The sequence below is a fragment of the Pelophylax lessonae genome (genome assembly GCF_965119305.1).
Source record: "Pelophylax lessonae genome assembly, chromosome: 8".
NCBI classification, from domain to species: domain Eukaryota; kingdom Metazoa; phylum Chordata; class Amphibia; order Anura; family Ranidae; genus Pelophylax; species Pelophylax lessonae.
The window spans coordinates 93974086-93998395 of record NC_138775.1 but is presented as its reverse complement, the minus strand read 5'-3'; the positions used below and the strand labels follow the sequence as shown (position 1 = coordinate 93998395).

Below are 24310 nucleotides of genomic sequence, written 5' to 3'. Positions count from 1 at the left end.
AAAATAAAAAAATACCACCACAATGTGATCTTACAACAAAAAGACACAGTCAAACTTGTTGTAAGGGGCTCAGGCAATTTCTTATAATACTGCTAGAAGAGCAAAGAAAAGTTCTACTTTAATTTTCACCTTAAAAGTGCAGATAAGTGGAACTCCCAATTCTTCATTGGTGCCCATTAGGCATCCATAGTGGGAGACGGAAAATGTTTGCTTTGTATTGAATTGTCTTTCATGTAGATTTAGCACAATTTTACCAGGCCCTCTATCAGTAAAAAACAGAATACAATTCTACATATAATCTGCAACGTCTCACAATGCCCCGACAAGCCAAATATCAAACTCATAATTATTCAGGCCATAGTGCATTATATACGGATCTATCATTCAAATTCTAGGTCATCTTTAGAACACTGGTGGCCAAATATAGTCCAGTCATTTTTGCTGAAATTAAACACTTGCTTTTGGGCATACTGGAAATTTTTGATAAAACATGGATCAGATTCCTCTACAGCTTGACCATCCTTGTTACAGAATGATCAAACTCATGGAGACAATGCAGAGTACAGTACTGACTGAAGACCCTATTTTACTTGTTTTGCAAAAGACTTGCTAGAATTGATCATGCAGTGCTTTTAAATAAAACTCTAAAAAAGGAATACAAGGATAGAAGACAGAAGTTTTGAAGAGGCAAGAAATAATAGTGTAGACAGTGGAGAATTGCAGGAAAAAAAAAAAAAGTCTTTAACTGTTAGATTTCAGTTGTTCTTCCTGGCTAGCAGAAGAGGATCTTAAAAAGACTAGCTGCAAAATGTACCAGTCATTTTTTGTGTGACAATCCTGCTGCAGAGACACACTTGTTGATATGGTGGTGCAGACAGTCAAGAGCCTTCCATCTATTTTCCTTCCTCCTTAGGGCACATAAGGGGGGAAAAAAAATTCCCAAAACATTTCTTCTTCTTCTGATGCATCCAATGACGAAGGTAAAAAAATAAAGAAACTGACTAGTTATCCATAAACTCTCCATATATTTTATATATATATATATATATATATATATATATATATATATAATTTTTTTTATATTTTAATATATATGCATTTTATATTTTAATATATATGCATTTTCTTGTAAAAAGATGAGAACTTCACGAGCATCCAGTAGCAATGCAGTCTAAGTACATTGTCTCCCAGTAAATAGCTATGTCACCATTGTTTTAATTTTATAAATCAAAATCAATTTTCATTTTTTTTCAAAAGAAAAAAAAAAAATTGGGAGGAGGTTAAAGAAATTCTTCAATAAATTTAATTAGCCAAGACAACGGGCTGGAAAGGCTGGCTTGGATAAGGAAGGCTGAAGTTCAATCCATCCACAAAAGGGGATTTATCATTGAATAGACTGCTCCCAGTGTTGAATGGAGTAGCAAACTGGCCTGGGCTTGGTAGATTCTGGCTATCACCATCAAAGAATAGCCCTGGTGGTCCACTGAAGACAAACTCCTTGGCATTTGGAGAAAGCTGGGATGGAGCTCCCTGGGCTGGGCTGAAGTTTAACGAATGCATTGACAGAGACAGACCCTTGTGCTTTGCCAAGTTATTGGTGGGCGATCGTGCCATGCGCTGACCTCCCTTCTTCATCTTGGTTGAGCCAAATTTGGTAGCTGCAAAGGTGGCAGTAGTGAAGGTAATGGGCTGGGTGGCACGAGGAATAAAAGTTGGACTCGGCGACTGACCAAAGGATGGAGATGGCGAGTTGGACAGTGAGGTTTCTTGGTTAGTGATTGGGATAAATGCTTGTGCTTCAGGATTGAAGCTACTCTTTATTTCTTTGTCCAGCTCAGTGCTGCTTTCTACATCTTCCAAGTACAATACTTTAACGGTTCCTTTCTCCCCAATTTGGTAAGACACTTCAAATGGATCAATCCACACACTAAGCTCTTCTGGTACATTTGCTCTTACATCATCTATGTCAAGCCCACTCCTGCGTGCTGCTTGCTCAACTACCGGATCCACAGTTTCACCAATGTGAACACAGCGATAGCCAGAGCCTTTTAGAGGTTTTTCCGGGTACCAGTGCCCTTCGTATTTGCCTTTTAAAAGCCTCTCCAACTCTTCTCCAAACAGATCAGCTCTTCTTCTTGGAAGCTTATTATACAGATATGAAATAATAAAATTCAGGGCGACCTTAATCTCCAGATGCATATTCTCTGAGGACAGGAAAAAAAAAAAAAAATTAGTATATTACACAAAATGGATTTGTCAATTTATATATTTAAAACATCACAAGACAGATTTAAAAAACAATACCTATGCAACTTTTTGGTTTAATTGGATCAAAAAGGAAGTCCTAAAAAAAAAAAAAAAAAAAAAAAAAAAGTTAAGATACTAAGCAAAGTTCACAAATTCTTAAAATTCATCTCCAGGGAAAGAAAAGAACAAAAAAGATCATTAAAAAACAACAACCCTTCAATGGGGTGTTGGAGGGGGGGGGGGGGTGGCGCGGCCCGGGCTGGCCAGTACACTTACAGTCAGTATTGAATGGCCCTACCCACTACAGACCAAAATGCTGAAATATTGTGAATGTATGGACCATGATACATGTTCTAAAAGACATTGACTTTAAAATTTGTTTGTACCTTTATCTACCTTTTTCTAAAACCAATAAAAATATTGAAACATAAAAAAACTACCCTTGCAGTGGAGCTACCCTCGCAAAACAGGGGTTCAATGGCCATTTATGTTTGGTGTAGGGTTTAACCACTTCCCGCCCGCACTATAGGCGATTGACGGCAGAAAAGTGGTTGCATTATACTGACCGGACGTCATATGACGGCGGCAGGATAATGCGCTCTGAGCGCCCCTGGGGGGGGGGGGGGGTGAACGCAGAGCGGCGATCGGTGATGCGGCATGTCACTCTGACACACTGCATCTCCGATCCCGGTAAACAGCCTACTGACGTAGGCTCTTTACCATGCGACCAGCTGTGTCCAATCACAGTTGGTCATAGTACACTACACAGGAAGAGTCGTTAATCGGCTTTCCTTAGTTCGTGCCTGACAGGCACGAGAAGAGGAGAGCAGATCTGCGGCTCTCCGGACAGGTGGGGGGTCTGCACTAGTAATCAGATCATTGATTACCAGTGCAGACCCTGGGGGGGGGGGGTGCCATAGAACCACCAGGGATGCCCACCCATGACCCGAGGGATGTCCACCCATGACCCCAGGGATGCCCACCATGGCCACCAGGGATGGCAATCAGGGCTCAGGGAGCCCGCCAGTATCCTCCCAATCAGTGCCCATCATTGCCGCCCCATCAGTGCCGCAAAACTTACATAATCCATACTGCAGCTGTTCCATACCTGCTCTAAGCCCAAGGACCAGGCAATCACATGACCGCTGATTGCTTTCGAGTCTTCTCAGAGTTGAGTGTGGTGACTGTCAGTCACTGCTCTCCACTCTGCACCTCCAGCACTCACTGGAACACTGGGCTGGAGAGGGTGCGGGCACACCTGGCTTTGGCGCTCTGGAGCACGTTGAGGCAGAGCTAGCTGTAAATCAGGCAGCTGAGAGGATCCCGAAAATATGGTTGGGATCCCTCCAGAGCCTGAAGCAGCTCTGAGGTCAGCTGATTCCAGATCACAGGAGAGCAAATGTAAGTGCACTTGTTACCCAGAAAAGGCAAAAAAAAAAAAAAACAAACATTCAAAGAACAATGTGTTCTGCTTTCAGGAAGATGAATATCTGTTGGCAGAACCCTACGGGAAAGAGGAAAATTATAGTGTGCAGTAGTGCCAGGTTTAATCCCATCATAACACAACATAGACAGTAATATTGTGTTTTATTTTGCCAGTTTTAGTTAGGAATAAGTATGCAAGTCGAGATAAAAAACTGAAATTGTTAAGTCAGAAGGTTTTTTTCCATCTTAATGCATTCTTTGAATTAAGATAAAAAAAAAAAAACCTTCATGGTGTAGCAGCCTCCCTACCACCAGCTAATACTTATCTGAGGTCCTTCTCTATCCAGCGACATCTACGAGTCCCTCGGCCGCTGGGGACTCTACCTCCTGATTGGCTAACTGACTGACAGCCGCAGATGCCGAGAAAGAGAGAGACAAACTGCAGCTCTGTGCCTGAATGGCCACACAGAGCTGCAGCTCGGCTCAGGTGCCCCATAGCAAGCTGCTTTCTGTGGGGGCACTCAATAGGAGGGAGAGGCCAGGAGCAGCCAGGGGGGACCCGAGAAGAAGAGAATCTGGGCTGCTCTGTGTAAAACCAACTGCACAGAGGAAGTAAGTAGAACATGTTTGTAAAAAAAATAAAACACAAAGAGACTTTACAATCACTTTACCCGCTTGCCGACCGGGCCATAGGCAAATGATGGCTACAGCACGGGCGGCTTATTCTAGGGGGGGGGTATAATGACGTCCTCCCAGAATCGTGCTTCCCTCGGACCCAGGGCATCACGGATCGTGGTAAAGGCCCAATGACAGCGGCCCTTTACCACGTGATCGATCCATACAATGACCGAGCGATCACTTTGTCAACAAACCGGCGTATGTCTGGTTTAGTTCTCGCCTCTCCTCGCACTCTGTACACAGTGATAGGTACAGAATGCGAGGAGAGGAGAGAGATTGCAGCAGCAGCGCTCATCCCCCGCCTCCTCTAGGCCACATCAGTGCCCCGTATATGCCACGTCAGTGCTCATCCGTGCCACATCCATTCCACTTTAGTGCTCATCCCTGCCACATCCACGCCTCCCAAAAGTGTAATGGGTAGTCAGGAAATGGTGCTCCCTGCATGTTGGGCCTCTGTATGTGGCTAGGCTGTGTAAAAGTCTCGCATGTGGTTTTGCCATACTCAGGAGGAGAATCAGAATATATTTTGGGGTGATGTTGCAAGTATGCCTATACAGTGTGTGAGAAATAACTTGGTAATATGACAATTTTCTTCATTTTGCAAAGAATTGTAGGAAAAAAAATTACAACTTCAAAAAAACTCACCATGCCTCTTACTAAATATCTTGGAATGGCTACCTTCCAAAAAAGGGGTCATTTGGGGGGTATTTGTACTTTCCTGGCTCTGCGTCATGCCATCATACTACGGGTCAACTCCGCCCCTCTGACCCCCATAGGACATCCCTGAAATAGCATAAAAGGCAGGCAGTACTTGGTGGAGGTGTTCTTTTTTTCGTCCTCGCTCCGGACACCTTGAAAAATAGGTTATCCTTCCTTGTGGCCTTCCCAGGTTCAGCCTCTCTCCTGGGTAAGAAGACCCCCTCTTATGGGCTGTAAATCTCCCTCGATGGTGGGTTCCCCTTGGTGCTGGGGGTAAGTTACATTGCAGTATAAATTGCTGCATTTTCATACTGATACCATTAATTGACAGTCAAAACTGACACAGATGCCGTATTACAGTGGAGGTTCGTTCCTCGCTGTTACAGTATGAATGATGATATGGAGCTGGCTGGCAATTTTTTTGCTGTATTTTTCTCCCCTTAAACATGCCTGCTGGCTCTTGTAGTTCACTAGAGATGGTGGTTTTGCATGCTCCAGTGTGGGAGGAGGGGGCCAGCCCAGGCTTCCTCTGATCACCTTGGAGCTTTTGGTTAATCAATGGAGGCAGTCTGCAGGTGCAGCTGGCTTCCTTTTCCTCTGTGGCCAATACACTGTGTGTAACTGGGTCTCTGCTGCCCTCACTGTGAGTACATGCACATCCTGGTCTACTTTGCCTGTGTTGAAGCTTGGGGTATTTTTGTCTAAAGCTGCCGCCAGCCTCAAAGCACTGAAGATTTTTTTTGGGAAGGAATGCGTTTTTTTTTTTTTTTCAAAAAAAGATAAGAGAGAGCAATGTATGTGGCCAGGACGGAATACATTTTCGTCAGTTGGTCACTCTGAATGGACCTGATCGAGTGTGGAGCCACAGGGTTGTGGGGATGAATGTGAACGAAGCACCCTGCAACTTTGATTTTAATTCCACAGGAGATCACATACTGAAATATTCACACGGCTGTGAATGCTTCACATCATCTTATCACTAATTTGGAGGATATGTCAGCAATACCTTAAGGAGGTAGTCCAAGGATCTTCCTCTCACTATGCTTAGCACATGAGGTGCTGGGAGGATACGTTGCCAGGAAGGAGAATGTGTCTATGCCTTAATGGGGTAATAAGAGGTTCTCCTGTCCACTATTTGTAGCCACAAAGTTATTGTGAACACCGGATGCAGTTACCATTCCCAAGTGTTTGCGCATAGCTTGCGCTGCTTTACAATACTGTTGCTACCTGCTGCAGAGACAACAACAAGGTTACTTCTGTTTGTGGGCGACAGACAACAGCATAAGCTGGCACTTTGTGCAGCCTATGGCTATCCTATTAGTCCTTATTGCTTAGAGCAGATAAGGTTCTCCATGTGGAGGAGAAAGGGCTCTGGTTGGGAAGCTAGTGTAAAGTTTTCTCAGTTCAGGTAAAGGCTTGTTTGCCTGGCTCTTGGGGATGGCCCAGGACTACAGCATCAGAGTTGCCTTAGTGGGATAGCCTACGGCCACACCACACCACCCTGTATGTGCTTGATCTCAGAAGCTAAGCAGGTCTAGACCTGGTTAGTGGATGAATGGGGGACCACCTGGGAACACTAGGTTCTGTACAGCAGCGCATATACCTCTTAACCAGCAGAGGGCAGTAATACTGATAATTGTGCACTTAGCTTCTCTAGGGTTCTGAGTCAAGCTGCACCAGTGCTGTGGGGGACAGTTCACCACTCTAAGTCCATGGGGGGCCCTTGCATGTTCTGCTTTCTGAGGCTTTGCAGAGTCTAACAGCCATAGGCATGCTTCCTCAAAGCAGAGGCAACAGGGGGCTTGTAGTTTCAGAAGCCTTGGCGCCCCGGATGTTTTGGGGCTGCATTTCCCATGATGCTCATACACTCTGAGGTATATTTGGGCATTGTGGGAGGTGTGGTTCTGGGGTGCCGAGGTTCGTTATCACTGCTCTAGCGCTATGGTCAGATGCAAGTTTTAAAAAGAAAGCAGTGTACAATGTTTGCATTACCTCCCATACCCTGGAAGACATTTTTAAATGTTTGAGGATCAATGATCGCTAATGTTCTCATCCCTGCAGCAGTTTCCTGCTTCCTTACCATAGCTCCCATGCTCCACCAATCTGTCAACAGTTTTAAGGAGTGACTTTTGGCTCAGGGCATTCTTTCGATGCGGACGCAGAGGTGGAGCATGAATATTCATTCCCTCTCTTGGGTCACAAATGTCAGATGGCCTTTGGATGATTCTTAGTGCTAAGCACATGCAGGTATTTATGAAGGTTCCTGTCTTTATGACAGAATCCTGGAAAACCATTCTGGTGGTAAGGAAGGGCTGGTGCCCTTTTCTGGACTTCGCAAACGCTAGTCTACAGATTCCTATAGTCTGGGTTCGTCAGTACTCAGTTTTTTTCCGGCAGACAATGACTTGACCTAGGTCATGGTATGTTTTTTGGTTGGCATTCTCCCCAGAACCCTCTTGAGGGTACTATCAATCTTTATGGCATTTATTTCCTCAAGTGACATTTTGCGGATAGCGAAGTAGGGGTGCTGCTGCTAAGTAACAATTTTGCCTGCAGGACCCTCTAGATCTTGGAGTATCTTGTCAATTTTTAGTAGATTCAAATCCAGTCTACTTAAGTCCTGGATCGCTGTTCATTGCAAGCAAAGGTCATGTCCATCCTCCTGGGTCCGGGTATGTTTTTGGTCACGGCCCATGCCCCAGAACCCTTCTGGGAGGTACTATCTATCCTTGGGGCATTCGTTTCCTCAGTGATATCCTGCTTAGAGCGACGTAGGAGCACTGCTGCTAGTTAACGCCTTAGCCTGAAGACCCTCAAAAGCTTTCATCTTGTCAAGTTTTAGTAGAATTGAATTGAGTTTACTTACTCCTAGATAGCTGTTCAGTGCTGGTTAGGGTCATGCCCATCTTTCTGGGGCCTGGGATCCAGAGCATTATTTGGACTATATCCTGGTGTTGGTTCACTCCAGGGATTATCTCATAGACCACCAGGATCAAGTCTTGCAGACCCAATCAGAATTTGGGTGGATGGTGAATGTGCAGAAGAGCCAACTTGTTCCGTCCAATGCCTAACCTACCTGGGCAGGGGGTTTCAGTACAGTCGAATACAAGATTTTCTTGTGAAGAGAGAAGATTGATCGAGTCTGTGTGGGGACCAAGGGGATTAGGTCCTCAAAGGAAATCACGGTTCGTCGATGCATGAGTTTTTTTAGGTCTCCTAACGGCCTGTATCCCGGCAGTGCCTTGGCACAGGAGAAGGTTTCAGTTCTGCCTTCTAAGCCAGTGGTGCCGCGGTTCTCTCAGCCAGAGGTTCCAGGTTCCTTGCTTAGTTTCCAACAACCTTCTGTGGTGGACCAAGAGGAGCAACCTCTCCCTGGGCGGGCCCGTCAGCCCTGGAGACTGGATCACGATTACTGCGGATGCCAGTCTCCAGAGTTGGGGGGCACATTGCCTACAACTGAAAGTGCAGGGAGTGTGGAACCAGAGTTTGCCATGTTCCTCGAATCTCCTAGAACTAACAGCGGCCAGGGAGGCGCTGAAGACGTTTTTGCCCGTAATCCAAGGCAGGAGAGTCAGACTTCTCATGGACAATACAACGGCAGTATCGTACATTGTGAAACAAGGGGGGACAGGAAGTCTGCAACTTCTCCAGGTAACTGCGGAGATCTTCTTGGCCGAAGCCCATTTGTTGGACTGTTCAGCATCGTGTCTCCTGGACCCCCAGAATACCCTAGTAGACCAGCTGAGCAGGAACTTTGCCAACTACACAGGATGGATGCAAAATCCAAAATATTTGTCGAGCAATGGGGGTTCCCGAGATAGACTTAATGGCGACACATTTCAACTGTCAAGTTTTTTTCACACTTCTTCTGCCCTCAAGCTCTGGCCCAGGATGCTCTCTATCAGAAGTGGGGCTTCAAGCAGATCTACCTATTTCCACCAATTACACTGATCCTCAAATCATTGGTGAAGATCATGGAGGAGGGAGTACCCGCTATTGTGATAGCTCTATTCGGGCCGAGGAGGCCATGGTTTCCCCTTCTTTGTCTGGCGGTGTGTCCTCCAATAAGGCTCCCTCAGGTCAGGGACCTTCTCATCTGCAACGGCCACACTCACCCCAACTCGGCCTGTCTGGCCTTGACTGCATGGAATTTGAGGGGAGCAAGCTCCAGAATCTAAATCTCTCTGACTCAGTAATGTCCACCATTCTGTCATCCAGGAAAGAATCTACTAAAGGCCACTTATTATAGAGTGTGGCAGAGGTTTCAGGATTTCTCAGTCCAACAGGGATTTTCTTTCCGTTTCCCCTCAGTGGCGAATATATTGGATTTTCTGCAGTACGGCCTCGACTCGGGACTAAGCTTCAACATGCTTAAAGTACAAATTTCAGCACTTTTGGCCCTTACCAATATCTCATGGTCAAAGGAGCCTCTAGTAGTTGGATTTCTCCGTGTGGCAATCAAGATATACCCGCCTATTCGTCCTTTTCTTTCCAAAGTGGGATTTACTGTTAGTATTAATGGGTTGCTAAAAAGCCCCTTTTTCCCCAGATTCGGACAGTCCTTTATGGTACCTGACATTAAAGATGGTTTTCTTGACAGTTTTGGTCTCAGCCAGATGAGGCTCAGACACTGCAGCCTTCTCCTACAAAGAGCCGTTCTGCACCTTCCTTCAGGACAGCGTAGTGTTACAACCTTCTCCGAAGTCCTTTCCTAAAGTCTCGTCGGAATTTCATTTTAATTGGGAATCGGTTCTCCCGGCCTTTTCACCTTCTCAATCAGACTTGGAGGAGCCTAGATGGTATGATCTGGATATGAAGTCTCTCCCACAGACATAGCTGCCCAGAACAGTCTCGTTCCGGAAAACAGATGCTCTTTTTTTTTGTATTCCCAAAGGGTCCCAGGATGGGTATGCCGGGCCCTCCAAGAGTCCTCTCGACAGGGATAGTTAAAGCAATCCAAACAGCTTACTCCCTGGAAGGCCTCCCCCCCTCAGGAGATCAGAACACATTCCATAAGAGCGGAGTCATCCTCCTGGGCAGCTTGGTCCAAAGTATCGGCAGACGTGGTCTGTAAGGCAGCAGGTTGGAGATCTCCTAATACCTGCATAAAACACTAAGCTGGATGTGATGTCATCCCAGTATGCTCAGATGGGAGCTTCAGTAGTGTCTTCTGCTGTATCAAGATATTACAATTAGTTTCTTGCAGCGGTACCTGGTGTTTGTAATTTATTCTTCCCACCCTGTGTTTTGGCTAGTTAAGTCCCGTAGTATGATGGCATGACGCAGAGCCAGGAAAATGGAAAATTGTTACCAATACTTACCGTAATTTACCTTTCCTGGCTCTGCGTCATGCCAGCACAAAACCCTCCCTGGTCCGTCACAAGCTCATACAGAACACCTCCACCAGGTACTGCCTGCCTTTTATGCTATTTCAGGGATGTCCTATGGGGGTCAGAGGGACGGAGTTGACCCGTAGTATGATGGCATGACGCAGAGCCAGGAAAGGAAAATTACGGTAAGTATTGGTAACAATTTTCCATTTTCCTGCTTGTCCGTGTCTCAAGAAATGAGATAGGCCGTCAGTACATCAGGTGTGATCAATGATTGGAACCATAGCTTGTAGATTCTATAGCCTTCACAAAGACCAAATATATACATATTTGGGTTATTTTTTTACCAAAGATATGCAGCAGTTTATATAACACTTTTAGCCAAAATTTATGAAAAAATAAAAATAAAATAAAAAAAAAAAAATTTTGCAAAGTTTTAACCACTTGCCGACCGCCGCACGACTATCTACGTCGGCGGTCAGCCCCTCACAGGCAAAGTGACGTAGGTCTACGTCACTAGCTTGTGAGGGTCTAGGGAGCGAGCGCGCGCTCCCGCTCCCGAGTGGTCACGGACCCCCCCGCGCGTGTGACCGGCGGACCCGATGTCCGCCGGCCACTCTGCGATCGCCGGGGGAGAGGGAGAAAGTCAGGCAGCTTGTGTAAACAAGCTGCCTGTCATTCTCCTCGCTGTATGAGAGCTGATCATCTGGATCTACTATGTAGATCCGTTGATCACTCTGCATACAGCTGAAGCCCCAGCCAATCACAGTTAGAATCACGCCCCTAGGGACACACACAGCCCCTCCCTCTCAAATAAAGTTAACCCCTTCACTACCAGTGTATTTTTACAGTAACAGTGCATATGTATAGCACTGATTACTGTAGAAATGTCACTGGTAACCCCAAAAGTGTCAAAAATGTCAGTCAAGGGTCCGATCTGTCCGCCGCAATGTCGCAGTACCGCAAAAAAAAAAAAAAAAAAAAAAAAAACGCAGATCGCCGCCATTACGCGTTAAAAAAAAACAACAAAAATGACAAAAATCTTTCCCTTAGTTAGTAAACGCAATAACTTTTGCGCAAACCAATCAAAATACGCTTTTTGCGATTTTTTTTACCAAACATAGGTAGCATAAAACAAATTGGCCGAAAATTTTAAAAAATTTTGATTTTTACATTTTTTTTGGGGGGGAATTTCATATAAAAAAAAGGGAAAAATATTGCTATTTTTGCAAAATGGACGCTCTTTTTTTGTTTATAGCGCGTGATCAAAAAATCGCACAGGTGATCAAATACCGCCAAAAGAAAGCTCTGTTTGTGGGAAAAAAAGGACGCCAAATTCGTTTAGGTACAGCGTCGCACGACCGCGCAATTCTCCGTTAAAGTCACGCAGTGCCGAATCGCAAAATACCCCCTGGTCGGAATGGGGGTAAAATCTTCCGGGGCTTAAGTGGTTAAACTGAAAGAAAAAAACAATTTTTTTTTTTACAAAAGAAAAATTTGTTTTTTCTTTGTTTCAGTTTAAAACTTTGCAAAATTTTTATTTATTTTTTTACAAAATTTGCGGTCTTTTTTTATTTATAGAGCAAAAAAAAAATAAAAAGCCCAATGATAATACCACCAAAAGAAAGCTTTATTTGTGTGAAAAAAAAAAAAAAAGACGACGAAAATTTCATATGGGTATAGTGTTGCATAACCGAGTAATTGTCATTCAGAATGTGAAAGCTGAAAATTTGTCTGGTTGGGGAGGGGGTTTAAGTGCCCAGTGGGTAAGTGGTTAAGCAGTAAAGGGGGTAGAGGTAACAGTCTAAATGACTAAAGTTAAAAGAAAATAGTAGTATTTGAATAATGTATTTTTAAACCTCAATTTAGGGATGTTCTGGTGTTCAGCAGAACCCCAAAAGCAGCTGTCAGTTATGGACCAATAAGCTGTGGGTTGGAGGATAGGATTCTCTGCCCCACAACCACATGTACATAAAGGGGCAGGAATGCTGAACACAAATTCAGCACCAATGGTAAAGCAAGTTTTACTTTTTTCCCCTCAGACTTCCAACATCATGGCTGTGAGTTTCTATAGCACTGGCATCATAGGTAGCAGAAGCAAAACGCAGTCTAAAGTTTTACTAAACCCAGGAGCTTACATTGAGGATATCTGGTCCCCCCACAGTACACAGAACATGGAAAAGCAATAGTTTTAGTAAATATAAACTGGCTAAATACCTTTTCTCATCAGCAGTTAGAGCAGTCTTGTGACTTCCATCAGTGTCTGATTAAAGCTTGTAGGAGGAGTTTTCATTCTCCCTTGATTGTCCTATGAGGCTGCAGGACCCCTGACCCTCTGTCTGGACAGTGCTGATTAGCCCTGTGCTGATCATATGCACTCTCCCAAGGAAAAAAAAAAAAAAAACAACTCTAGCAATACACATTAACTGAGCATGTGCAGCTTGTACCCAAGCCACTGAAGCGGCACGACTTAGGGGGCGACCTGTGAAGTCGCGTGCACCGCGACTTGCACGGACTTCATATAATGAATGTCTATGCAAGTCGCTCCAGGTCGCCCCGAAGTAGTACAGGACCCTGTTTCTAAGTCGGAGTGACTTGTGTCGCTCCCATTTGAACGGCTCCTGTAGCACTGCATGGACCGCGACTGTCAGGCTGACAAGTCGCGGTAGTGTGAATGGAGACTTAGGGTAAAGCCTGCCAATCATGCACACTGAATACAGTAAACAATAATTGATAGAGACACCGAGGCATGTACTGTTGCCATTTCTAAAAATAGGTAAAGAGTAGCTGGCCCTGGAACACGTCAATAGCCTGCCCCCTGGCTTCTAAGCTGGAACTGAAGTTGCGGTCACCCAGACCAATTCTAAGCCCAGCATCGTCAGGCCTGCACTGCTCCCTTTCTGCATACAACCCACAGAGATTTTGTTTTCTGGCAACTAATGCACACCACAGTGGCTTGCACATGGAAAGGAACCCTCACACTTAAAACTGGGGCACTCTTTACGTCTAGAGGAAAAGAGATTATCTCAAATACAGAAAGGTTTCTTTGCAGTAAGAGCTGTGAAAATGTGGAACAGCCTCCCTCCAGAGTTGGTTCTGGCCACCTCAGTAGATTGCTTTAAAAAGGCCTGGATTCTTTCCTAAATGTACATAATAAAAAACTCTGGGTATTAATATTTATAGGTAAAGTTGATCCAGGGAATATCCAATTGCCTCTAAGGGGATCGGGAAGGATTTTTTTTCTCCTGTTGGAGAAAATTGAATCATGCCTTGCTGGTGTTTTTCGCCTCTCTGGATCAAATGTGGGTATAGGATTTTGTATATGGGATTGTAGTTTTTTTTTTTATTTTTTTAATTGTCTGAACTAGATTGACTCGGGTCTTTCTTGCAACCTAACTATGGAACACACACACACATATATATATATTATATACATACATACATACACACACACACACACACACACACACACACATACATACATACATACATACATACATACACTTTATTTTACGGTTAGGTCTTCATGCATGGGGGGGGGGGGGGGGGGGAGAAATCATAATGTAATATATATTTTACCTGTATTAGAATATTATTCAGGATAGTGGTCTTTAAAAGCATGAAAGTTCTAAGTCTTACTGGCTGATATTGGACAAGAAACCATTGTCATAAAAGCCATCTAGATAATGAACGCCCATTATTTCCTCTGTCAGGTTCTAGAAATACTACCCATTGATACAGTGCCAGGTCTAGGCCTAAGCAGAGTGTCACAAGCCCATCCAAAGCTGAATACAAATAATGACTACTGTGTACACAATGAAACACAAACTAGACAAGGCAACAGCCCCACATACATAAGCAAAAGCTTTAAAAGGAGAGCAGGAGTTTACACAAATCAACATTACCATTCAATAATCTGAAAGGTGAGATTTGTAAAAAGACAGACCCAATAAGTGAATGCTCCAAGATGACATTTTACAACTAGGGCAATTTCCAAACGTCTAAATACATTTGCAATACCCTGAGCATTTTACCAGATGGTTACATTTTAAGTTTTTTTTTTTTTTGGGTGAAAAAAGGGGATGCCTTTCAAAATTCCAATTATACAGATAATATAATCTTTTGGGCAGGCCAACAAAGCTGTAAAAACCACCCAGTATAACTCACCTCTGAGCCTTCAGTTTTGTAGCAAAGCAATACCAGCAATAGAGGGACATGTGTGCTTTCGGCTACGTTCACTTCATGGCGTTGCTATTTATAGGCGTTTTACTAGTTTGACTAGTAACCAATGGAAAAAAAAATAAAAACGCCTGTAATCTGCCCAAAAAGAAGCTCATGTACTTTTTTGAGCGTTGGGCATCTTGTTTAAAACGTCAAAACGCTCAGATGTGAACAGGGGCCATTGAAATGAATAGGATTCGTCTTGTTGGGCGTTTTTTGAGCAGAAAAACTCCCCAAAAATGCCTGCATGTGAACTAAAGCCTCGTACACACGCACCGATTGTTGGCCGACCGATCGGCCGTCTTTTGTCCAGTGTTGTTGTGTTGGTTGAAATGTGCTCTAGACTGCACACTAATTTTGTCGGCCAACAACAACCAACTGCAGAAGTGATGTCATGTTCTGGTCTACTTTCCGTGTGTTTTTTCTTCTCTGAGCATGCCCAGTCTTGCTCATCTGACTTTTGTCGGCCGAAATCTGTACTGACGAACAATCGGCCGTTCTGGCGACGGCCAACAAAAACTTTATAGCATGCACACCAGATTTTGTTCGGCCGAAAAGTCGCAGTCGGTTGTCGGAAGCATCATACTAACAAGCCGACAATCGGCCGATCGGACGTTGGCCGAAAATTTACGGCCAACAATCGGTGCGTGTGTACGAGGCTTTAGCCTTCATGTATGCAAAGAAGAAAATTTCATGGAAAAGTGACATTTTCCTAATTATGATAAAAAACCACAAGAACAACAAACAAATGAGAATTCAGGAAAATAGAGACATCCAAAATGCAGTCCAGAGGGCTAGGTAAAGCCTGGCACACTGGCTGGAGCAGCTGTACTAATAATCAGCTATTGGCTGAGAGCGCTGATCAGGAGCCGGTCAGCTGCTGGCTTTCCAACATGCTCGTCCGACAGAAGCCAGCCAGCCGCCATACACACAGTCCAAATGTCGGCCGGTTTTTATTGAACTAGCCGATGTCACCCGGCATTCAGCCTGTGTGTACAGGCTTTACTGCAGGTAGCAGTAAGGAACTAAAATTCTCAATAGAGCTTAAGAGAGCCACCTGAAGAACCTTCCAAACATTAGGCCAACATCAGATGAAGCCTGAGCTTCCACCTGGTAAATTTGACAAACAGTAGATCAGGTGGCAGCCTTGCAGATACAGATGCCCAATGCTAAAACCTACGAACCCCTAAGAGTCGGTTCACACTAGCGCGACTTGTCAGGCGACTTGTCAGCCTGACAAGTCACGCTCCCTCGCGGTCCATTGACCGCTACAGGACCCGTTCTAATAGGAGCGACACAAGTCGCTCCGACTTAGAAAAAGGGTCCAGTACTACTTCGGGGCGACCTCGGAGCGACTTGCATAGACTTCCATTATATGAAGTCCCTGCAAGTCGCTCCAAAGTCGTGGTGCATGGTAATGCACAGTCGCCCCCGAAGTAGTAAGGAGTCGTGTCGCCCCAGTGTGAACCGACTCTAAATGACCTAGTAGAGTGCTTTGAAAGGGAAAATTGAATCTCATCTTTAGGTCTATATAGACTTGAATGACGAGCGGTCAAATCCCCCTGGAGAAAGTGGTCCTCCTATGAGTACACTGAGGAATGACAAAAAGCCCAGACAGCGGAGAGAAAAAACTCTTTAGGATGTTGTGGAGCATGATATAAATGTGGGAGAACAAGGTAAAGTTTAGAAAGATAACCACTTTGGTGAGAAAAGAGACCTTAGGCCTCAAGACAGCCTGGTCTCTGAAACAAAGGTTTTTTTTACAGAAGGTGGCAGCCAAATTTAGAAACTCGCCTCACTGAAATAATGAGTATGGCAACCTTGTGAGTAAGAGTAGAAAATGGAACGTCCCTTTAGAAGCTCAAAGGGCAGTTTTTTTAAGAACAGATAGAAAAAACAAAAAAAACAAAAAACAAAAAAAACAAAAAAAAAAAACCATCTGGAGACCCTCCCAAATACCCACGATGCAACAGAAATATATGTTTTTCAGCCATTTTCATTTGAATGAAATAAAATATAATATATATATATATATATACACACACACCCCTAACCCAAAATCTGCATAGTTGGGTCACCCTGGCATGGCAAGAGTCAGGTCACCCTGACATGGCAGAGTGGGGCTATGCAGCTGCCATGCCAGGGTGACCTGACTCTTGCCATGCCAGGGTGACCCGACTATGCAGATTTTGGATATATATATATATATATATATATATATATATATATATATATATAAAAATCAAAGGCTTCCTGAAAATGCAAGCGCTAAACGCAGGTGAACGTGTTCGGTCGCGTTTTTGCATTTGAAACGCCGGTAAACACAAGTTCTGAACATCCTGAATGCAAATAATTACTTTCCAAAAAACGACACTGAACTCAACTGCCTGTAAACGACCCAGTGTACATGGACAGATAAGATAACAGAGGTGGGTTCAGGGGCTTCTGAAAGCTTGTCTGCATGGTGTTCCAGAAAACACAGCATACCTAGACGGGATGCATGGGCAGTGAGCACCAATTTAAAAAAATAGTGTTGTGTTCCCTCTGGCACTTAGTTTGCCTCCAAATGTATTGCAGCTGGCACTCCGAGTTGATGCCTTTTTGAGACTTGAGCAGTGAGGCACCCTACTTATGGTAGCCCCCATCAAGTAGATTGAATATATTAGACGGGATCCAAAGAACGTGCCCTAAACTACTTCCCTCCCGATGAGCATAGGAGTATTCCGGGACAGAGTTCCACCAAACTCTTCAGCAGAGCCGAGGGCTCTATGGACACAGGCCACCAGACCCTTTACTCCCTCCCTCTGGGTACAGCCTCCAAAGCTATGCCCTGGTGGCTCCGCAGCAACTGGAGAATTTTGCAAAAAAGGACACTAGCAAAGAAAAAAGAACCCACAATGGAGCATGATCGGATTGGAAGGGCTTCTACTAGGCTGCACTTACAGCTTTGTTTTCCCAGTGTCTAATCTTCTGAAGGCAGCAGCAAACCTCTAATTAAAAAATAACCTATTAAGAACAGTCTGCACAATAGAAAAGTGGTCTAAAATAAACCAAGCATGTGATTTCAATTCCTCAGGTAGGTTTCATGGTAGTACACAACAGACCTGTTTTAAAAGGTATGTCTGGGAAGGCCCATTCAATTGTAGCTAGACTGGCAATATCCCTATTTGACAAGGCTGTGTCTTGACAATCAATAACAGATATGAAGTTAATGATCCCTGTGATTGCTAAAACTCATGCACATCAACAGCTGTTCAACCACAGTAACCAAACTGCTTCAGTGCTGTGAACAAAACTAGTTCTTAATTGCATAATAGTTTCCCCAAGTGTATCTATGGTAGAAATATACAAATCATATTCATTTCCACATTGTATTTCAATGTTTTCTAGGCCACCCCTATTAATCTGAATGATTTTGAAGTTTGTAAACATTTCTACATATTTACTCTTGAATTCCGTGACACGTATTCACCATTTCCTGTGAGTAGGCATTGCTGTGTCACATTTCACAGAGTCTGCCTTCTGAACTACAGAGGACCCGAGAAGAGGAGTTTTCAGAGGCAGAATCAGTACAGAAATCACTGCTTGCAGGCAGCACGGTACCATGGGATGTGTAGTCCTAAGAAACTGAAAGTAAACCGAAGAAGCTGCAAAGAATGCAGAGAGTCCAGGAAATTGTGGAAAATTGTGCCAGCAGACAAGCAGCACTAACAACATGGAAGGAGATATTTTTTTAAGTAAGCCTATATTGGATTGTGAAAATTATAGTTTGTATTAGAGCCCATTCACATTAGTGCGACTTGTCAGGCGACTTGTCAGCCTGACAAGTCGCGGTCCATTGAGTAGTACAGGACCCGTTTTAATAGGAGCGACAAGTCGCTCCAACTTAGAAAGAGAGTCCTGTACTACTTCGGGGCGACCTCAGAGTGACTTGCATAGACTTCCATTATGTGAAGTCTCTGCAAGTCGCGCCGAAGTGGCGGTGCAAGCGAATTCACAGGTTGCCCCCCCGAAGTCGTGTCGCCTCAATGTGAATGGGCTCTTACTGACACAATGTTGATGTTATAAAAAGAAAGTGTATGCAGTTGCTAAAGAACCCCTTTAGTCCCAGTTCACACTGGTGTGATGTGGGAAACCCTGCATTTCAGTGCCGGTTCACACTGACATCTGTAAACCACTGGGGTGTCCATGTAGAGTTAATGACATCCCAGATCAGTTCGCAGTGCGAACTATCAAATGGTGCAGGACATGGATCGCATAGGTGTGAACACCCATGCGATCCGGTTCCACTGCAGACCAAAAAAAGGGTTCTGCACCATGTTGCTACGAATGTGACTTTAGCCAGTTTGTATGGCCGACTTCTCATCGCACAGACACATGTGATCTACATAGCAATGCGTGCGAACCACATGCGATGTCTGGGATTGTACAAGTGTGAACCCAGCTTTAATGTGAAAATAGGTAGGTATATACATATTCCCACACAAGTTAGTCAACATAGGTGGGGGGGGGGGGGGGGGGTTCATTTTAGATTTTGCCTGACATTCTACGTTTAGTGCAAAACAAAAAAAAGTTATGTTTATGATTAGCTATACAGTTTTACAATAAGCTTCACTTTTTTGTTCATCCCAAAAACACATGCTAGGAAACAAACCCTTTCAGTCAATAAGAGGGACTGTAAAGTCTCAAAGTTTTTCACCTCAATGCATTCTATCCATTAACCGCTTCCGGACCGCCCACCCCCAAATTACTGCGGCAGGGCAGCCCTCCTGCGCGAACTAGATAGGGGGCGAGCGCGCGCCGCCGCGCTCCCGCCCCCACTCAGCAGCGGGGACTCCGATGCAGAGGGTTGGCGGCTACGATTGCCGCCTGACACCCGCGATCCCTCCCCGCTGAGAGAGAAGAACGGTCAGCTGTTGTAAACACAGCTGACTGTTCTCTCTGAAATCATCACAGGGCGCCTGTGATCCATCTATATAGGATCACAGGTCTCTGATCATTTCACAAGCCCAACCCCCATACAGTTAGAAATACGCCCCTAGCTAAACATTTAACCCTTTGATCACCCACAGTGTTAGCCCCTTCCCTGCCAGTGTCATTATTACAGTAACAGTGCATATTTTTAGCACTGATTACTGTAGTAACGTCACTGGTACCCCCCAAAAGTGTAAAAAATGTCAGTTAGGGGTCCGATCTGCCTGTCGCAATCCCGCTAAAAATCGCAGATTGCCGCCATTCCTAGTTAAAAAAATATATAAATAAAAAGACAAATCTTTCCCGTAGTTATTAGACGCAGTAACTTTTGCGCAAACCAATCAAAATCCGCTTATTGCAATTTTGTTTACCAAAAATATGTAGCACAAAACAAAATTGGCCTAAAATGTTAAAGTTTGATTTTAAATTTTTTTTTTTTTCAGAATTGTCGCACTTTTTTGTTTATAGCGCAAAAAATTAAAAATTTGCAGAGGTGATCAAATACCACCAAAAGAAAGCTCTATATGTGGTAAAAAAAAAATACATCAATTAAATTTGGGTACAGCGTCGCACGACTGCACAACTGTCCGTTAAAATAACGCAGTGCCGGATCGCAAAATATGGCCTGATCATTAAGGGGGAAAATCTTCCGGTCCAGAAGTGGTTAAAGGAGTGGTCAAGTCAGGAAGGTTTATTATCTTAATGAATTCTATGCATTAGGATAAAAAGCCTTCTGTGTGTAGCAGCCCCCCTCAGCTCCCCTAATACTTACCTGTGCCCCATCTCAATCCAGCGATGTCCACGAGTCTCTCAGATGTCCTGGGACTCTCCCTCCTGATTGGCTGAGATACAGCCACGGCGCCCGTGGCTGTCAAAGTCAGTGAGCCAATCAGAAAAGAGAGGGTGGGGGCGAATGGCAGCTCTGTATCTGAATGGACACACGGAGCTGCAGCAGGAACGAGGGACCCGAGAAGAGAAGAATCGGGGCTGCTCTGTGCAAAACAAACTGCACAGAGATATGTATAACATGTTTGTTATTAAACAAAAGACACACCCGCAAGACTTTACAATCACTTTAAGGTGAAAAACTTTTGCTGCAGCACCCCCCCCCCCTTTTCTTACCTAAACCCATTGGCTCCAGCTGCTGTCACCTAAAACCAGTGACACGGAAGCAGGGCCAATCCTGCTGTCTGTGGTAATGGACGCAGCAGCAGGATTCGGGAATGCACCTGCACGGGTGCCTCCATGGAGAGCGGCTTTCCTTGGGGGCACCCAATAAAGAGGAGGAGGAGCCAGAAGCACCGCCGGGGCACCCCAGAAGAGGAGGCTAGGGGCTGCTCTGTGCAAAATCCTTCCATAGGAGCAGGTAAATAGAACAGGTTTGTTTTTATTTTTTTATTTTAAAAGAAAACCTTTTTATAAGATAAATTAAACAATTTTACTGATCACACCAGTATCTCTGAATAAACTGCAAAGTGAGGTTTGCATTTTGTTCAGTATTATAATACAGAAAAAGAAAAAAAGAAAGAAAGAAGGGGGATTATGACATTTATAGTAATACTTAAAATAAACAGCATACTAGAAAAAAAATATTCTGCACTCTAAAAAAATTCCTAGAGCACTATTTACCGGTTGAAAAAGGTTAAAGAAAAGATCAGATTTTATTTGCACTGCCAACGTCTCATAAAAAGGTCACATTCATGATGTGTTACAGCATTTGGAGGAAGGGCTGAAGCCTTCACTGGCATACTAAAAAGAGCACAGAGAGCAAAGAGTTAAAACAACAAGGAAAACATTCTAGATGGAGCTGTCAGGCGGGGTGTGGAAGAGCCCAACCAATCAGCAGCCGCCTCTTCTACATGTTTAAAGGGCTGGTGCAGCTGACATTAAATGGCTGTTTACACATTAAACAAGGTGAGAGGGAGGGGGCCAATAACCTTGTACTCTGGGATCTCTTTTCCAAGCAAATGCCCTTTTTGTTCGATGTCCACCCACACAAAGCTGGGCAGCTAAAAAGATTTGTAACAGGCGATACGTTTAAAATTTCCCATATGGATGTGCTCCTCCATTTCTGTGATGGACAGCGAAGAGGTTAGAATTTTCCATTAACAAGTAATCACTTGTGAAAAATAGTATTATATGCAGATGGAACAGCAACAGATTCTTGCTCATCTCATTGGGAAGAGCAGCTTTTTTAGAATAAAGATTTTTTTATAAAAAATAAAAGGTTCCTTGATGTGCGGTTAAAAATTCTAAAGAAAAAAAAACAAATCCCAGTTGTGTAGTGGTTGATCCATGATGTAAAGCAGTAAAGATGTCTGCCTCTTTCTGACACCCCCCCCCCCCCCCCCCCCCCCATCATCATCATGATGGGTTACACCAAAGACATACATTTGAGATCTGAGCAGCTGTTAAATGTAAAAGATGGTAGCCAAAAACTATATTTCTCCTTCTCTTGACTACATCATGTACAAAATGCCACGTCTATAATTCATTATTACACCTTTGGGGTTACTTAAAGGGGATATTTTTATAGTATTCCATGAATCCTCTTCAGATAGGAATACAGTGAGAATGTCATCCTAGGGAAGGCTATGCTGTATAGGGGGGAAAAAAATACCAAAACAAAATCTAAGAGCAGATAAGTATAGAATATAGAGAGGATAAAACACTTCTTGTGCCAGGAGCTGAGGCCTTGGGTAGGATTGTGAGAGTCAGCTGCTTCCCTATGGGCAGCCATATTAGATTCCAAACATGGAGCAAAACACACACTGAATCAACACATTGATGGAGGATCAGGTCATTATTTAGGAATGTCACATTGAAAAACAAAGGATCCAAACAAAAAACCCCAAACCAATCCCAAACTATAAACATATGGCAGTAGGGATCCCCAGCACAGAGCTCCATGGAGCCTTATGGAGGGGTTCTATAGGTCTAGAATGGAGATTACATATATCAAACATGATTTTTTTTCTATATAATCACTACCAATAACCTGAAGTTGATGTGCTCACCGATTAGGAGCGATCAATCATCAATAATAATCACTACCAATAACCTGAAGTTGATGTGCTCACCGATTAGGAGCGATCACTCATCAATAACACAATAAAAGGTGATCTGCCATCTCCAATGGTGAAAATGAACAGATTTTGCTGTATTTTTCCCTGTGATGTGTACACTTTAGGTAAGTGTGGATGTCCAGCTACTTCAGTGGAGGAGTGACAGTGTGTGTGACAGATGGAGGCTGGGAGTACACCATGACAGCTGTAAGCTACTACAGTACTAAACATTGGTAAAAATTTAGCCTCCCGCACCTCTCCTGGACACCTTTCACTCCAACAACCAGAAAAAACAAACGCTTCTAGCTCGGACAAGTGAAGAGTCCATCCCCACGGATTGCCTGGAGACACAAATATGGCCGAATATAGAGGCAAACAACATACGAACAGCTTGTGTCACGTCCCCGGCCGCACCGAAACTAGAGTCCCCCTTTCCCCAGAACCCCCTCAATCCCCCAACAATGCCCTCCGCTCCGGTAAACAAGCCTTACTTGGTCGGTAGTTGTGTCAGATTCCTGGTGCTGGGTTTGGCTGTGCTTTGGGACAAACAGGAGGAGGAGGTGTACAAAGTGCTTGAACGTATCGCCGTGAGCTTCCCCCGATATTGTTTGGGTGCTACTTAGGGGTTCGAGTGTCCGCTGGGATCCCGCTACCTCCCTCCTCCTGGCCCAAAGTGAGGGAAGTCAGGAGAAAAGTTTCACCCTTAGCAACCCTGCGGAGGGATCCCACATTCACACACCCAAGGTGCTGCGGCTCGGAAAGGAGTGCCGGATCTACAGCCAGCCGCTTCCCCTGCAAGCTTAACTGTTTCATTGCTGCACTGTAGGGCCTGTAAACAGAACACTGGAGAAATGCACTAACAGTCATCACTGTGATCACCTACCGTACCATTCCAGTCTGGAGGAACTGTGATCCCAGTCAGAACATTGTTAGCTTCAGTGTTGGTGCATATACATTGGATTTATGCAAAGTTTAACTTTTTCTTTTGCCAAAGGGTAAAAAAAAAAAAGAGCACCACATCCCCTATGAGTAGATATAGGAAGTATCGATAGGGATTTTTAATAAATAATATACATCGGATTTATATTGCCATATCAAAAGCATTGTTTATTTCGGAATACAAATAAATGTGCTTCCCATAATGTGACATAATACACAGAAACCACCATAACAGCTAATAAAGTACAACTGAAGGGAATCCCATGACAACCCCTTACTATCTGTGTCCCATTTAGGGGAATTCCCTTCACTTCCTGTTCCATGACAACAACAGGAAGTTCCTGAGCGGAGCACAGTGTGGCGCTGTACACTCATACAGTGTATTAAACGTTATTATAAATGGCAGTGTAGACAGTCCGTATATAAAGCCCTAACGTGAATTTAGCTTACCAGAACATATGGACTTGGATACCATAGTACTGAGTCAATAAAAACGTGTGTAGTCCAGATATTGCTTCTGTAACCGGGATCTGAATTACATGTTTTGTTGGTACTGTGTCAGTACTGTGGTACTGTCTGTGTCAACAAAATGTGTAATCCAGATCCTGGTTACAGAAGTAATATCTGGACTACACACGGTTTTGTTGACTCAGTACCACGGTATCCGAGTCCATGCGTTCTGGCAAGTGCAATACCTGTCTTTGGTGGAGGATATTACTTATATAGCGCCAT

At 44.1% G+C, this 24310-nt stretch overlaps 1 protein-coding gene across 1 annotated transcript; it reads right to left on the bottom strand.

Moving 5' to 3' along the window:
• Positions 1-1107: 1107 nt before the first annotated feature.
• On the bottom strand, positions 1108-23376 carry TOB2 (transducer of ERBB2, 2). Its single transcript, XM_082266118.1, has 2 exons — positions 23131-23376; positions 1108-2204 (listed from the first exon to the last, which is right to left on the bottom strand). Exon 2 carries the CDS (start codon positions 2197-2199, stop codon positions 1303-1305), a length of 897 nt encoding a protein of 298 aa, XP_082122244.1. The 5' UTR covers positions 2200-2204; positions 23131-23376; the 3' UTR covers positions 1108-1302.
• Between the last annotated feature and the right edge of the window lie 934 nt (positions 23377-24310).

Coding starts and splice junctions, on each gene's coding strand:
- TOB2 (XM_082266118.1), bottom strand. CDS start 2,199: ATGCATCTGGAGATTAAGGTCGCCCTGAATTTTATTATTTCATATCTG.